Source organism: Andrena cerasifolii, chromosome 14 (assembly GCF_050908995.1).
Source record: "Andrena cerasifolii isolate SP2316 chromosome 14, iyAndCera1_principal, whole genome shotgun sequence".
Lineage (NCBI taxonomy): Eukaryota > Metazoa > Arthropoda > Insecta > Hymenoptera > Andrenidae > Andrena > Andrena cerasifolii.
Window position 1 is genome coordinate 6,854,077 of NC_135131.1, and position 16,893 is coordinate 6,870,969.

General features: G+C 42.8%; 3 protein-coding genes across 3 annotated transcripts; all 3 read left to right on the forward strand.

The window, feature by feature from the left end:
• The first annotated feature begins 223 nt into the window (after positions 1–223).
• LOC143376577 (uncharacterized) lies at positions 224–12,035 on the forward strand. Its single transcript, XM_076827056.1, has 15 exons — positions 224–235; positions 345–396; positions 2,443–2,709; positions 2,846–3,332; positions 3,408–3,507; positions 3,626–3,748; positions 3,902–4,057; positions 4,167–4,208; positions 6,242–7,095; positions 7,171–7,270; positions 7,358–7,499; positions 8,186–8,376; positions 10,486–10,608; positions 11,248–11,403; positions 11,805–12,035. The coding sequence occupies exons 1-15, from the start codon at positions 224–226 to the stop codon at positions 11,856–11,858; spliced, it is 2,859 nt and encodes a 952-aa protein (XP_076683171.1). The 3' UTR covers positions 11,859–12,035.
• LOC143376699 (odorant receptor 4-like) lies at positions 9,376–10,560 on the forward strand. The gene is made up of 3 exons (XM_076827304.1): positions 9,376–9,646; positions 9,717–10,194; positions 10,274–10,560. The coding sequence occupies exons 1-3, from the start codon at positions 9,376–9,378 to the stop codon at positions 10,386–10,388; spliced, it is 864 nt and encodes a 287-aa protein (XP_076683419.1). The 3' UTR covers positions 10,389–10,560.
• A 927-nt stretch (positions 12,036–12,962) lies between the features above and the next one.
• Positions 12,963–15,711, forward strand: LOC143376578 (odorant receptor 13a-like; the record flags this gene model as incomplete). Its single annotated transcript, XM_076827057.1, has 6 exons — positions 12,963–13,248; positions 13,505–13,955; positions 14,741–14,840; positions 14,907–15,029; positions 15,266–15,421; positions 15,596–15,711. Coding segments are annotated over 6 exons (1,173 nt in total), but the record flags the coding sequence as incomplete, so codon positions are not given.
• Positions 15,712–16,893: the final 1,182 nt, after the last annotated feature.

Consider the following 16,893-nt stretch of genomic DNA (forward strand, 5'->3'; position numbering starts at 1 on the left):
TATATCGAATATGTTTCAAGTCACCCTATTTCCATATATATTCGCATGTATTTGCGAACTTTACAGAAATATGTTTCAGAGTAACGGAATGGCAAATTCTGCTTACAATTCTACTTGGTTCAACGTCTCATGCCAAGAAGCCAAATGTCTGTTATTTATCATGAACAGATCTATTCGACCTCTTCGATTGACTGCAGGAAAATTCAGTACATTTTCCATTGATATGTTCAGTACGGTAAGTGCTTCATTGAAACTCAACCTGCACTCACATCTTCTGAATCATTTAATATATCTTTGAACAATGTACAGGGAAACTAAACAGAACAACAATCTTGTGGTTTCAGATACTACGAAGTGCCATGGGATACCTTTCGGTCCTACTAACCGTTTCAGCTGGTAAGGATTGAAATGTTCGCAATAAAAACAATGATAGACACTGTTATTAGAATCCTTAACATACAATTTGTACGGATTCACCAGGTTACGCGATAGTTCTGAATACATTCAATGTTTTACCCTAATTTTGATTTTCTAATTTCAAATTCAAATTCAAATTCAATTTTAATTGTAGTTTAATTACATTAGACGGGTTGGGAAACCCATTTTTCATCAATTCGGACCTTTGTCATCGTCGAAATGAACAAAGTTACGTCTCTACGAAGTTCAAACAAATGATTTCACTCCCACCCAAGTGTTCTTCGACTGAACACAAAATTCGTTGCTTCACGTACAATAAATTATCTGATATTTGCAGTGCATTCAAAACACGCCTTACACACAGGGATGCCAAAAAAATCCCTACTGTAGTGGAGGGGGAACTCCTACTGTGGCGCCGATTTGTTTGCGGCGCGGCGTCATCACGCACCATATACCACACTGCAGTAGGTGTTCCCCCTCCACTACGGTAGGGATATTCCTGGCAACCTTGATTACACATATAACATTCGATAAAATAAATATCGTTGACTCGGGCTTTATTCAGTATGGATAACTGAACCAATAAATTATGCGAAGGTACTCACCGTTTCCAGTCGCGATGCACAGCTGCACACGAAGACCCCAGTTTCGACAATTCCATGATTACAATGATAAAGACTTGGATTCTGCAGCCGTATCGTGCCCACCCACAAACGCCACTGAAAAATCGAACAATTAAAAAACATTAGAAACATGAAACACTAGAAAATACCATCCACCCTGTATCTTAAAGAAGAAATTAGTTTTGAAGCGATGAAACAACCCGCGATCAAGATGACAAGCGGTTACGGAGTACACAATAAAGAAAGTCGCGAGTGTGTCTTATCAGTAGTGCGGCCGCGCGGATAAGAGATAGACGCCGCATACAGCCAAGAAAAGTCCGGATATATTGAGGAACGTCACCATAAAAATTATTTACCAGCGACAATGATAACATGATTTGGTATTCATGGTGAATCAAGATATTCTTCAGCTACTTTTTTTGTCTTCAAATCTGGTCGATCAAAGAGGATTTCACGAATTTTTCACCATTTACTTTGTAACAAAGTTGCAATTTTGTCGGTACAATCGCATAATAATATCAACTATAAAATATGAGTATTCACTATTTTCAGTTACGATGCACAGCCGCACACGAAAGGGTACTAGTATTGTGTAAGTACATATTTTTCCACGTAAACACATGCGTCTCTTGTTCCATACATTCCCGCGTATTCGAATGGAATGAATGTTACTCCACGTTCATAGAATACAATTCTTCGTCTACAGAACCACTATTAAAAAGTTCACCCCCCAAAAGAGCCGCTCGCAAAGAAACTGAACTTTTTTCAATGGAAACGAAGGAATGAAACAACGTTGGAAGTATTGTACGTATGAGCACGGGCGAAAGGCTATGGCGTTTGCTAGATAACGAATTCAATAAATTATTTATTCAATGCAGCGACAAGAGGTGCTCCGAATGGTAGATCAGCTTAAAGGGAGTGCAACAGCCAGCCCAACCCCCTCCTACTTAACTTCGTAGTATTTTCTAGGGGTGGCTGCTAACTTTTTTAGACGAGCATGCGTTCTTCCCATGGGCAGTAGGAGAAACAACGACCAAGAGATCCGTAACAAGGACAGTTCGTCGTGCAGTTTAGCTGCATGAGGTATCGATGGAACTCGATCAAGGTACGAGACTCAGTCCGAGCATAATTTCGTGGTTCGCGCAGAATGTTCTGTAAAACTTAATTCCTTCAAGATCACTAGTCGGAAGGAATAAATACAGATACAAATAGCTCACGAAGATCTTCCTCAGTTCGTAATATCACGATTCGCGATCTTCTATTCAATGCTCGTGTGAGGAAGACCAGGTGGTAAGTGGTCCTTTGTGAGCTGCTGAAGAAGAATGTGCAACGTAGTTTTGAGAAGATAAATATTTTAATTAGAATTTTATAGGTTTCACTTTGGCCTGTCTGCTTTGTACAGATCTGAGACTGGCGATCGGATGGAACCGAATGAACCTCCAGCTCGTCGGTATTTGGCCAGAACCGACGGCAACCTCAGATGCATCGTCGATTTGCACAGCTCTGATAGTTGGCGCGTGGTTGGCTCTCTTCGTAACTCTGCCACAAGTCACGAATCTGTTCATGGTAAACGGGGACATGAATGAGATCACGCAGACTCTTTGTGTGGCTATCATCCCCTCAGTCAACACAATCCTCAAGATTTTTATCACTTCGTATTACCGAGAAGGTATAATTAAAATAAAAGAAGGAGTCCTGTTTCTGCGCTAACAATACTGTAGCGAACCGCAGCATTCCTTCCTCTAGACTTGGAATAATCCATCTTGCATGTTACGTACCCACTAATTTTTTGTCTGTGTTGAAAGGTCTGAAGCCCCTCGTCAAGTGTTTCTACGACGACTGGAGCCGCTCGAAAACGGAAGAAGAAAGGACTATCATGCTAACCGCCGCCAAGCTGCCGAGATTCATATCCATCGCGTGTAGCATGCTAACTCACATGCTAGTCACGGTTTTCGTGAGCGTTCGAGCCTTCACGATCTACACATGTGACCGAGACCAGGAGTCGGAGAATCATTTGGTACTGTACCATGGATATTTTCCTTACAACGTTCGACCAACATTGAGTCTAGTGATGACCAACGTGGGCCAGGTGGTTGCTGCTTATTGCAGTTCGCTTTCGTACACCAGCGTCGATGCTTTTATCGCTATGCTAGTGCTTCATACGTGCAGCCAGTTCGAGAACTTGAGGATGAAGCTGGAGGGACTGATGGGCGAGAAGAATGGGAGCAAAACCATGGGTCAGGTTCAAAAGGAGCTGGTTTGGATTGTCAAGAGACACGAGCATCTCAACTGGTGAACGATACTTTTCCACCGGTGACAATGTCTTTTGATGGGAGATAGTCAATTGAACATTTATTCTCGTTATAGGATGGCTAGCAAAATCGAAGAATACTTTAACAAACTGCTGCTGATTCAGGTACTGCTCGGTACTATCGAAATATGCTTTCAAGGTTTCTTATTCCTTAATGTAAGCATCTATGAGTCTTTTGTGTGAAATGAAAATTCAATATGCATCTGCCACTTTGGAAAATGAAGTAAAGAAGCATGAAGAGTATGGAGTGAATTAAGATGTTTTATGTTTGTAGTTTGCAATATACAATGAGGATGGAATTTGGAACTTTCAGCTGGTGTTCTTCGTGCTGTTCGTATCCTTCGTTGTGGTGCATATATACATTTACTGTTACGTAGGCGAAATGCTTCTTGTACAAGTATGTGTCGCATGCGGTTGATGTAATTATCTTATTCATAGTCGTGAAAGATAGTTAGGATACTGTTTCTCACTTTCTGTGTAAATCGTATATCGAATATGTTTCAAGTCATCCTACTTTATATCTATGCGCATGTATTCACGAAATTTTCAGAGTAACGGAATGGCAAATTCTGCTTACAATTCGACTTGGTTCAACGTCTCATGCCAAGAAGCCAAATGTCTCTTATTTATCATGAACAGATCTATTCGTCCACTTCGATTGACTGCAGGAAAATTCAGTACATTTTCCATTGATATGTTCAGTACGGTAAGTGCTTCATTGAAACTCAACCTGCACTCACATCTTCTGAATCAATTAATATATCTTTGAACGATGTAAAGGGAAACTAAACAGAACAATAATCTTATGGTTTCAGATACTACGAACAGCCATGGGATACCTTTCGGTTCTACTAACCGTTTCAGCCGGTAAGGATTGAAATGTTCGCAATAAAAACAATGATAGACACTGTTATTAGAATCCCATACAATTTAAACGGATTCACCAGGTTTCGCGATAGTTCTGAATACATTCAATGTTTTATCCTAATTTTGATTTTTTAATTTCAAATTCAATTTCGAATTCAAATTCAATAGACAGGTTAGACAACCCATTTTCCATCAATTAAGATCTTTATCATCGTCGAAATGAACAAAGCTACGTCTCTACGAAGTTCAAACAAATGATTTCACTCCCACCCAAGTGTTCTTCGACTGAACACAAAATTCGTTGCTTCACGTACAATAAATAATCTGATATTTGCAGTGCAATCAAAACACGACTTACACACAGGGATGCCAAGAAAATCCCTACTGTAGTGGAGGGGGAACTCCTACTGTGGCGCCGATTTGTTTGCGGCGCGGCGTCATCACGCACCATATACCGCAGTGCTTTAGGTGTTCCCCCTCCACTACGGTAGGGATTTTCCTGGCAACTCTGATTACACATATAACATTCGATAAAATAAATATCTTTGATTTGTGCGTGATTAAGTGCGGTTAACTGAACCAATAAATTATGCTAAGGTACTCACCGTTTCCAGTCGCGATTCACTGCTGCACACGAAGACCCCTGTTTCGACAATTCCATGATTACACTGATGAAGACCTGGAGTCTGCAACTGTATCGCGCGCACCCAGAAACGCCACTGAAAACCCGAACAATTAAAAACTATTAGAAGCATGAAACACTAGAAAATACCTTCCACCCTGTATCTTAAAGAAGGAATTAGTTTCGAAGCGATGATACAACCCGCGATCAAGATGACAAGCGGTTACGGAGTACACAATAAAGAAAGTCGCGAGTGTGTCTTATCAGTAGTGCGGCCGCGCGGAGACGGGTCCCACCTAAAATTCGTAACACCTGACCCTTTATTCGGGGGTCTAGGGCTGGATAAGAGATAGACGCCGCATACAGTCGAGAAAAGTCCGGATGTATTGAGAAACGTCACCACAAAAATCATTTACCAGCGAGAGTGATAACATGATTTGGTATTCTTGGTGGATCAAGATATTCTTCAGCTACTTTTTTGTCTTGGAATGTGGTCGCTGCAAAGAGGATTTTACGATTTTTTCATCAATTAATTTGTAACAAAGTCGCAATTCATTTTTCAGTGCAATTGCATAATAATATCAACACGAAGAAGATGCAAAAAAAAAACGAACAAAGTGCGTCTGAGAAACTAAGAGGAGCACGTAGACGTAGGGGATGGAAGTTTTTCACAAAGGGTACATTTATGAAGCACAAAGAGACTCTGATACCTTTAAATATAGTGGTGAAATCGGAAACCTAATAAAGGCAAACTTGAAGCGTTTGGAACACACATATTTGTAGTAAGTACACATTTTTCCTCGTGAACACATCCATGTCCCTTGATATTTAGATCCGCTCTTTGTACGCGTGCTCGAAGGCAAATAATGATACTCCACCTTCCATGAATAGAATTTTTTTGTCTATACGGCCACTATTAAGAATTTCATCCCCTTACGGGTCTCTTGGAAAGTAAGTTGCTGTCTTCAGTTGAACCGAGGGGAAGAAGAAACTTTAGAAGTACATATGAGCACGGGTGAAGCGCTATGTCGTTAGCTAGTTAACGAATTCAATAGATTATTTATTCAATGCAGCGACAAGAAGTGTCTCGAATGATAGAGCAGCTTAAAGACGGTGCAATGGTCGAGCCCCCTTCCCAGGGATGGCTTCTAACTTTTTTTAGACGAGCCTGCGTTCTCCCCATGAACGATAAGAGACTCGACAGCCAGGAATTTAGTATCAAGGACTTTGTCGAGCAGTTCACGTGTGTAACGATGGATGTCGATCAAGGTACGAGATACAGTTCGAGAATAATTTCGTGTTGGAAGCAAATCTTTTGCTATTAATAGAAATAGTTACAGAAATTAATCGAGATACTTACAATTAGTTGAGAAAATAAATGTTTAAATTAGAATTTGATAGATTTCAGTATGGCCTGTCTGCATTGTATGTACAGATCTGAGACTGGCGATCGGATGGAACCGATTGAACCTCAAGCTCTGCGGTATTTGGCCCGAACCGACGCCAACCGAACAAGGATCGTCGAGCTACGCAGCTCTGATACCCTGCCTGTGCGTGGCCACCTTCATAGTTGTTCCACAGAGCACTAATCTTTTCATGTTAAATGGGGACTTGAACGAGATCACGAACAATCTTTGCTTGGCTAACATCCCCGCGTTCAACTCGATCGTCAAGATCCTTATCACATGGTATTACCAAGAAGGTAAGGCTCGACTTGGAATAATCCATCGTCCCCGGTCACCCACGAATTTATTGTCTGTGCTGAAAGGTCTGAAACCCCTCGTCAAGTGTTTCTACGACGACTGGCGCGGCACGAAAACTGAAAAAGAAAGGACAGCAATGATAAGCAGCGCCAAAATGTCGAGATTCATATCCACCTGGTGCACGGTGCTAACTCAGACGATGGTCACGGCTTACCTGAGCCTTCGAGCCTTCACGATCTACACGTGTGATCGAGATCAAGAGGCGCAAGACCGTTTGGTACTGTACCCTGGATATTTTCCTTACAACGTTCGACCAACATTGATTCTAGTGGTGACCAACGTGGGTCAGGTGGTTGCTGCTTATTGCGCTACGATTTCGTACACCTGCGTCGATGCTTTTATCGCTATGCTAGTGCTTCATACGTGCAGCCAGTTCGAGAACTTGAGGATGAAGCTGGAGGGACTGATGGGCGAGAAGAATGGGAGCAAAACCATGGGTCAGGTTCAAAAGGAGCTGGTTTGGATTGTCAAGAGACACGAGCATCTCAACTGGTGAACCAGACTTTTTCACCTGCTTTAATAGCTTTTCAAGGGAGATAGTAAATTGAACATTTTTTCTCGTTATAGGGTTGCTCGCAAGATCGAGCAGTACTTTAACATTTTGCTGCTAATTCAGATACTGCTGTGTACCGTCGAGATATGCTTTCAAGGTTTCTTATTTTTCAATGTAAGTATTGATGAAGATTTTTAATGAAATGATATTTCAATGTGGACTTGCAACTTGGAAAAATGTTCTAATGAGTGACGTTTATAGGTGATGCTGCAGAATGAGGATGGAATTTGGAACTTTCAGCTGGTGTTCTTCGTTCTGTTCGTAACCTTCATAGTGGTGCACATGTATATTTATTGTTACATAGGCGAAATGCTTCTTGTCCAAGCAAGTATCGCATCGGGTTGATGCAATCACCATATTCATAGTCCTGTAACTTAGTTGTGTAAGGTAATCGGGGAAGGTTAATAAAACGCAGACGTGTCGTTCGTTCGGCTAGTTAGCAACAATTACTTTATTCGTCGAGTCGGCTGCGGGCGGAGGCCTAACTCGATCGTCGGCGTGCTTTACAAATATGTAATTCTATTCTTACAGTTGTGATACTGTTTTCATTTTCAATGAAAATTACAAATCGAAAATGCTTCACGTCATTCTATTTTCATATCGATGCGCATGTATTTGAGAACTTTCCTATGTTCTAGTTCGCGCGGAATAAAAGCAACATGCTTTTTATGACCTCAGACTATTGGAGCCTTAGAGTATTGGGACCATAGAGTTTAACCTCCCAATACTCTGATTGAGGACCCAATACTCTAAGGCAGGAGTGTCGAACAAGCGGTTCGCGAGCCGCAGTAGCTCCTTCTCCTCTTCGCCTGTTCCGAGGAGCCGTAGGAGAACGGCCCCCTCCACACCTACTCCACCCAGATGAATTTCTCCTCCGCACTCTTTCCCTGCCGGGTCCCGTGCAACTCCTCGAGAAAAATAAGTGGGGGAATCGGCTGACCGGGGGCCCGACTCGTGCGGCTCTCGGAGTGACGAAGTTCGACACCCCTGCTCTAAGGTCCCCATGCACGCAAAATCTTTCTCTTTCAGTAGAACAACTGCTACATTACAGGAACATGTTCCAGAGTAACGGAATGGGTATATCTGCTTACAAATCGACTTGGTTCAACGTGTCATACCAGGAAGCCAGATGTCTCTTACTAATCATGAACAGATCTATTCGGCCACTTCGTTTGACCGCAGGAAAATTCAGCACATTTTCCATGGAATTGTTCAGCACTGTAAGTGTTTGTCAACTGCACTGGAACACACCCCGCACTGTCATCTTCAGAATCGATTAATCTAAAGCAACCCTAAAACGAATGGCCGATGTAAATGGAAACTACACAGAACCACGATCTTGTATTTTTAGATACTACGAACAGCAATGGGTTACCTGTCGGTCCTACTAACCGTTTCAGCTGGTAACGACTGAAACGTTCGCAGTAAAAGCCAAGACAAACACTGTAATTAGAATCCCTCGGAATACCATTTATAGGGATTCGCCAAGTTATACGATATTTCGGAATACATTCAATAGTACTTTCTCCAATTCTCCACTACGAGTTGCTTTCCTTTGTCCTCGCTAAAAAAGAAACAAAGCTACGTCTCTGTCAAGTTCTCTTCTGAGAAGTAATTCCACACGCAAACAAAAGTTTTTCGACTGAACGCGAAAACCCTTGCGTCGAGCTAGGCTTACTGAAGCTTTAATATCTAATGCCGGAGACATGCAGTCCGCACAGTACCAGACGGACCAAAACATCCCAAATCACAGAGTTCCTTCTACCCAGCGAACTTTTAGATTGCGGCTATTAGAACTTCCCATCGGGAAGCGTTCTTGCGCCGCAGAACTGAATGCGTAATGAACATCGCGGTCGGGAAAGGGTTACGCGCAGTATGGCGCGTCAGTTGTCGAAACACTGGCATCGCGTGATCGCATTCTTTCGACGTGACCAAAGAGAAGTAGAACCTATCCCGACCACAGAACAAGCCACAGTGTAAAACAAGTGGACTCTAAAGTCTCGGAGATTCCCCAAGTCCAGCGTCACTTCTTAAGGGCTCGATAAAGAATTTAAGAACATCTGATTAACCCGCGTTGCAAAAGCATTCATTCCTCGATGCATTCGATTGTCAATTTCCTTAGAACAATTAATCCGTAATTAAAATCGAGCCTCTAATAATATACCGAACCGTCGAGTTCCGCGATTACACCCATCGAGTACACCTATTGTAAGCGAGCCATGGACTTCGCAATGGGGTGGAATCGCTTCAATTTGACGCTACTCGGCGTCTGGCCAGAGCCAAGGAAGATCTCCAACCGATCTCACAGAATATCAGCGCTGATATTTTGGTCGACGACTTTCGTAACGTTCACGTTTATCTGTGCACCCCAGACAGCGAATTTGATACTGAAATCGACCAACTTGGACGAGGTGATCGAGAACCTGTCGATCAACGTGCCCATCGTCTTTGCGCTGGTGAAGCAGATAGTTCTTCGATACCACAAGGAAGGTAATTATTCCCGACTGCCCTCGGATCTCTTAGAACTTACCCCTATAAGCATAAATTTACGCATCTGTAGCCCTAACACTGTTGCTCGGCGAGATATTCACCGACTGGTCCGAACCGATACCAGACGCAGATCGCCAAACGATGCTGAGGACCGCGAGAATAAGCCGAATGATATCCATTGTATGCTCTACTCTGACATACTTGATGCTATTTGCGTTCCTATCGCTGCAGATCTGGAGCAACATGCAAAACACGTCGGAGAACGAATTGGGGGGGTTGCTTCATCCAGCCACGTTCCCTTACGACGCGGGCAGGAGCCCGAACTTCGAGATCACGTGGCTGGGACAGCTTATGGGGACGGTGCTAACAGCGATCTGTTACTCTGGCTTCGACACGTTTCTCGCGGTTCTGGTCTTACATTTATGCGGCCAATTAACTGTCCTCAGAACGGCACTCGAGAATCTGGCTTACGCGGGCGGCGAGAACAATGTCGTGAATTTCAAGGAACGGCTGAGCTTCATCGTGCAGAGGCACTGCCAATTGTTCAGGTTCGTAGGGCGATCGCTTGGTTACAGAGGCTACCCAGCCTGTGCTGTAGAGATTACGTTGATGTGAAATCGTTCAAAGGTTCGCGGTGATCGTGGAAGATTGCTTCAATCTCACGCTACTTATACAGACGCTGATTTGCACGGCGATGTTTTGCCTCACCGGATACCGCATGATAACCGTACGTTCGCGTTAATGAGCGTAGGCAAATAGCGAAGGAAGGTGTTCGAGTCGATAGGTAAACGTAAAGCGCAGTGTACGATGAAAGTTTTTATGTGTTTCTATTTATCTAGTCGGTGGATCAGGATCAAGAGGACGTGCCGATAGTGGGACTGGCGTTTTTCATTATCCATGTGATATACACTATGTTGCATCTGTTTATCTATTGTTACGTAGGTGAGGCGCTTCTTGGCCAAGTGAGTAGCCACGATGATTACTTATGCTGTGATACTGTAATGATTTAATAGCCTAGTAATTGCATACCTTATATACTAAGGTGGAGTGAAAAAACTTTTTTTCGATGATGTTTCGAGTTGCCTACTCGGCCCAATAAAACGTGTGAAAAATTTAAGCTCGATCGGATAATTTCTCCTGTGTTCATTTACGCAACAAATATAGTCCTGGGTAAAAAAAAAGGTAGAGTCCACCGAAGGAAGAAAGTTGAACTTTCTTAAGTTTTTTATTAAAATTTTGAAAGTTAAGGCCTTTAGGTGCACACAGAAGAAATTATCCGATCGAGCTGAATATTTTTACGCGTTTTATTGGGCCAAGTATCACCGAAAAAAGTTTTTTTTCACTCCACCCTACTATATACTCTGGTATCTCAACTATAGACAGGCCCTGGCGAGTGGTGTGTTTCTTGTGTGTGCCATAAATGTTTGACGTCTTTCCAAAAAAAATTATTTTCGAATTAATTGCGAATAATATCCTAACCCAAATACTCCAAAGTCTCAACACAGTAACGTAGACTCTGACACCCAAAAACAAAATATCTGAATATTGAAATATTTATCTAACTATTTATTTACTTAACCTAATTAATTATACTCTTCCAGAGCACGGGAATCGGTCAGTCGGCATACGATTGTGACTGGTACGATCTGCCGCCGAAACAAGCAGTGTCATTAATTATCATTATATGTCGTGCTAGGATATCGTTTCAAATAACCGCTGGAAAGTTCAGTCCCTTCTCCCTCGAGCTCTTTAACGCCGTGAGTTGAATAATCGTGAAGTACTAACAGATAAACACCAGCACCGCTTTGCTTCGAAGAATTGAATTCAAACTCGAAGCGACTTGAATCAGGGCCGTTCCTGGGTTTTGGCCGCTCAGGTGCAAAAACAATATTGCCGCCCTTATTAATTCAATATTCTTTAATCAAGAATTTATATATGCAGTGTTTACTTTTATATCTATACATACATAATTTTAAACAGTTATCATGGAAAAGAGTTTCGATTATTATTCTTATTAATCAAAATTTTACATATGATAAACGATCAGCGGCCGCCCCTAAATTTGACCGCCCAAGTGCGCGGGCACCTTCTGCACCCCCGCCAGGAACGGCCCTGACTTGAATAGTACAGGAGCAATAACTATAAATTCCCTTTTCAGGTTCTAAAAACATCTGCTGGCTACCTGTCCGTGTTACTGGCTATGAAAGATTGAATAATCGGGGAGACATAATAGCGGCCGTTGCGTTCGCGAATATTAATTAAACTGCAACGTATCGATCGGCCGCTTTATGAAATCATCCTTGGTGTTCAACAAATAATCGGATATTTACAGTGCGATCGGAGCACGTGTTACACATATGACATTCGATAAATATCTTTGATATCTTTGACTTGTGCGTTATTAAACGCGTATAACTGAATCAATAAAATATGAGTACTCACCGTTTTCAGTCGCGATGCGCACTGCACGCGAAAACCCCTGGCTCGACAATTCCATGATTAATAAGACCTGCAGTCTGCAACCGTACCGCGCGCACTCAGGCAGTCCACTGAAAACACGAACGATTAAAAGACATGAGAAACTTGGAACACTAGAAGATACAGTGCACCCTGTGCCTTTGCTGAAAAAAAGAAACAAAGTGAAGCGATGATACTAACCGCAATAAAGAAAATCGCGAGTGTCTTATCAGTCGCGCGGTCGCGCGAATACTGACCCCACTTAAAATTCGTAACCACCTGATCACTCGTTTGGGCGCGCAAGGGTGGGGAAGTGATAGAGACCGGGCACAGTCGCGAAAACTCCTGGTATACTGAGGAGCGTTGCCACAACGACCTTGTTTATGTTATTCATTGTCGATTAAGATATTTCCCCGGTATTTCTCCGTGTTCCCATGCAATGGATGCAAAGAAAACTCCACGAATTTTCCTTCATTTACTTTGCAACAATTTGCAACTCATTTCTCCGCTTTCAGTCATTTGTAACCTTGGCTTATAGACTGCGAGTCAGAGAATACTCGCAATGTCCCTTTTACTGTCCCGATGTCTGTCTTAAGCAAGCCTTCCAAGACAGATCGAGTACTTTGATCTCCTGAATTCATACTGAGGTATATACCGTCGATTTCTGGGCAAGTACATTTACTATTCACCGATGGGAGCATGCGCTGAGGGAGCTGCCTAGGTGAAGTTTTGTAGTAGGGGAACGGATCCCTCAGTTATCAGAGAGGAACTCCCACAATGGATCCAAAAGAGGTCGAACGAGGTCACTAATAAACTATCTTTAAGTCTGATCCTTAATATCCTCGGCGGTTGATACTATTTTACGCACTTGACACCGTTAGATCTCGAGTATGTGTACGGTTGGAACCACTACACGATGAGGTTCATGGGTCTTTGGCCAGCGGAGCGAAGGTGGAAGGACCCGTCGAGTTATCTAGTGCTGACTCCGCTTCTAATGATGCTGTTCTTCGTCTGCGGCCCTCAGACAGCCAATCTGCCCATAGTCGCCCACGATTTCTACCTGCTGGTGGAGAATCTGTCGATGGGAAACATCACCATCACCATCGCCTTTCTGAAGACCATCGCCTTTTGGGTAAATGGCAAACGTAAGTGTCGCACGATCGGTTGGCAGCGGGAGGAAATACGAAGTCAACCATCCATTTTGCAAAATTCACTCGCCTATCGGATCCAAAGAATAAGATCTGCCAGAGTGCTAGATAAACGTAGCAAAAACCCGTCCGCCGAATGATGTCCCGCGCGTTGAAAGATTCGCTTGGTAACGGGTTGGCGAGTGAACCTTGCAGCGAACTAACGAATCCGAAAGCCACGGACGATCCAGTCACTGTTTTCCTCGTTTGCAAGCTCTGAAATCCCTGCTGGAGCGCATGGCCGAGGATTGGGGCAGCGAGGTGAGGCCGATCCATCGCGAAACGATGAAGGAGATCGGCAGGTCCACCAGGGCGACGATACTAAGGAGCACGGTGATGTGTCACTGCGTGGTAATCGCTTACGTGGTCCTCCGCTTCTCCACCGCCAAATACACCGACAACAAGTTGCTATTCCGCGCCTACTTCCCCTACGACACCGATGCCAGCCCGAGTGCCGAGCTGACCAGCTTTGCGCAAATTGTAGCAGCCCTGTACGCCGCCACGTCCTACACGGCGGTGGACACTTTCATATCCATGTTGGTGCTTCACGTCTGCGGGCAACTGTCGATCCTGAAGACAGAGCTCAGGAACCTGGAGCCAGCTGGCAAGGCAGGCCTACAGGCGAATTTAGGCACGCTTGTGCGAAAGCACGAGTATCTTAACGGGTAAGTATGTAGCGAAGGGCGTTGATGTTTTCTTGTTGCTTTTCTTCCTGGAATTCGGAACGATATAAGCCGCGTTCCTACCTGCGCGAGGATCGTCTTAGCGATTCTAAAATTCCGCAGATTTTTGTACATGTGGGAACGTGGCTTTGGCCTTACCCAAGGGACGTTCGGTTACCGGAGCATTCCGATATTTTTTAAATTGCGCAGGATTGTGGAGGACCTCTATAGAAGCATCAGGAAATTTTTCACGGGGTGTGGAAACACCCCCCATGGTTAATGAGTGTTTTCCTATTTTCCAGTATATCTCGAAAGGTATAGAAGATATAAGAAAATTTAATGGTTTTTTATGCTGTATAGAACTATGTAATTGAATTTTTTAAATTTCTGGTAACGTAGGTTTTCCTGCTTAAACTACAAATTGGAAACAATTTGGTTTGCACAGTTTTATAGGGTAAAAAAGCTGTTAAGTTTTCACTCTCATAATTCTTTTACACGTACTATATTTTTCAGGATATACAGGAAAGTAGGAAATCACAGATTAATTTTTAAGGGCCGTTTTCACTCCGAAAAACCGAAATTGGGCACAAACGAAAAATTGTCTGATACTTCTATCGAGATCTTCCACAAACCTGCTTAGTTTCAACAAAATCAGGAATGTGTGGGTTACCGAACTTTCTTGTGAACCCACGTCTAAGATTGCACCCTGTAACGGTGGGATTCTAATTTTGAAACGAAGAATGGAATTTAGTGCTCCAATGTTTCATTGCTGTATATGCTGGCTGAAGGTTCGCGGAAACGATAGAAAAGTGTTTCAACATGATGCTTCTACTTCAGATGGTCGGTTGCACTATTCAATTGTGCTTCCAATGTGTCCAAGTGATTATGGTAGGAATTGGTTGATTCACGGCTGACACACGGTCGTGGTTGTCTTAACATCATTCTATTTTTCAGTCGACAGGCGAGGAAGCGAATCAGTTTCTGATCATGCAAATCTCCTTTCTCTTGCTCTATGTCATTTACGTGATGCTGCAATTGTACTTGTACTGTTACGTTGGTGAAAGACTTTTGGTCGAGGTACGATTCCCTGCGTTTCAATTGCGGCAATTAAAAGATTCTGGACGATGCGAATTTATGCGAAGTTCTTAGATAATATCGGAAAACACATTTCCTATATAATAATCGAGCACCATGTCCATTGATTTTAATATAAATTATTGATTACGTATTTAGTTATTACTGCCTCTGTAGATGATCGCGTTTATTTCCTGGCTCACGGATCTGTTTGCCATTAAATCTTACTATTTCCACAGAGTACTGAAATAGCCGAGGCAGCATACGATTGCGAATGGTACAATTTAACGGCGACGAACGCAAAATTGCTGATAATTGTGATACGTCGCGCGAGGTTGCCATTGCAGATCACTGCAGGCAAATTTTGCTCCCTGAATTTGGTCCTCTATGCCCAGGTAAGCGCACGAAGATAACTTACACCAGCATAAGCGAACATCTCGCGCTCAGTTCTTCCATTCCTTTACCCAACGAAAGTGCCAAAATACATATTTAAAGAAACGAATGAAAGACGTCCGAGTGTTTCAATATCTCCGGCATTCTCCGTCGCGATCGACTCTTTGCCATTTCAGATTTTAAAAACATCGCTGGGTTACATATCCGTCCTCTGCGCGACGAAAAACAAATAGACGATCCTCCAAAAACGCAAATTTCCACTTCTGCTTTTACCAGACAAGTGACTCGCGATTTCACTCTCTGGTAAAATATTAGACAGTACTGTACATAAAATAGAATAAATCGTATAAAAGATAGCAGCGTGAATTTTGAGAAATCCTAGCAAATGGGGATCCTGTTCGGGCCGAAAATAGTTGAATAATCCCGAATAATTGAATTGAAATTTTTTGCCCCCCGAGATGAATTGAAACTCTCCAAGAAATTCCTGCAAGCGGATTAATACTGTAAAAGCAACAAGGAGGAAACGCAATGAAATGTATAGAGTGCACTGGAGGAAGTAAAAAGAGCGCGCAGGCGACGGGGGGCGAAAGTTGTCCACGAGGGGGAAGTAATAAAAGTATAAATTATTAACGACATTCCGCGAGCTAACGCATCAAATATGCAACGCGAGCTCAAGCATATTATTTTTTCTCCTCCTCCCAGAATTTTCTGGGACGGGATGCGCACCTTGGGTGCATAATCGAGCAGCTTTAAGCTGATTCGCAGTCGGCTGCGTATTCGCGAGCCGCAGACACGAGAGCTCTCTTTATCGATGAATATTTCAATAACCTGACCGTCAATTACTATCATTCTTGATACGCTTCTACTGCCACTGTTGTCCACGTGTAATCAATTATGCGATCATACGTACGAAGACTAGCCTCGCCAATGGGAATTTAAATATTTAGAGGGCGCGAATGGCAGGCTCGCTTTCGAGTGTCTCTCTGGATAGTATAAATACTATATACATAAATCTACAGTGATGGCGAAAGGAAAGTATAAAACTCATACTTATATAGGCAATACCTACTATGTCATAGGCTTTAAATATCGCGCTGGTATCGCTACGGAATATGCATTTTAAGGGGTCATGCTCAGTCAGGAGGCCGAAAATAAGGGTGGTCTTTGGAAATTTTTTACTCAAAAGCTATAACACATTTCTCAGAAAATCTTTTTTCTTTTTAAGGATTGCATCTAGTACAGTGCGTCGTAATTTTTTTATTTAAAAATATTTATCAATAACTAAGTTATGGTCCATCACTCGAAGGTTCTCTAAAAAAAAAGGCTTCTGCGGTGACCACTGCTGCTCGAAAGTCGATCGTCTTTATACTTATACGTCTAATAACTTAGTTATTGTTAAATATTTTTAAATGAAAAAATTACGATACACGGTACTAGATGCAATCCTTGAAAGGAAAGAAGATTTTCTGAGAAA

Bases quoted from the DNA above. Each gene is read 5' to 3' on its own strand.
- LOC143376577 (XM_076827056.1), top strand. The intron at 4,209-6,241 runs GTTTCAGCCGGT...AGAATTTGATAG, and splicing joins ACCTTTCGGTTCTACTAACC to ATTTCAGTATGGCCTGTCTG. The intron at 11,404-11,804 runs GTGAGTTGAATA...TTCCCTTTTCAG, and splicing joins CCCTCGAGCTCTTTAACGCC to GTTCTAAAAACATCTGCTGG.
- LOC143376699 (XM_076827304.1), top strand. From the start codon at position 9,376: ATGGACTTCGCAATGGGGTGGAATCGCTTCAATTTGACGCTACTCGGC. The intron at 9,647-9,716 runs GTAATTATTCCC...ACGCATCTGTAG, and splicing joins TCTTCGATACCACAAGGAAG to CCCTAACACTGTTGCTCGGC. The intron at 10,195-10,273 runs GTTCGTAGGGCG...AATCGTTCAAAG, and splicing joins AGGCACTGCCAATTGTTCAG to GTTCGCGGTGATCGTGGAAG.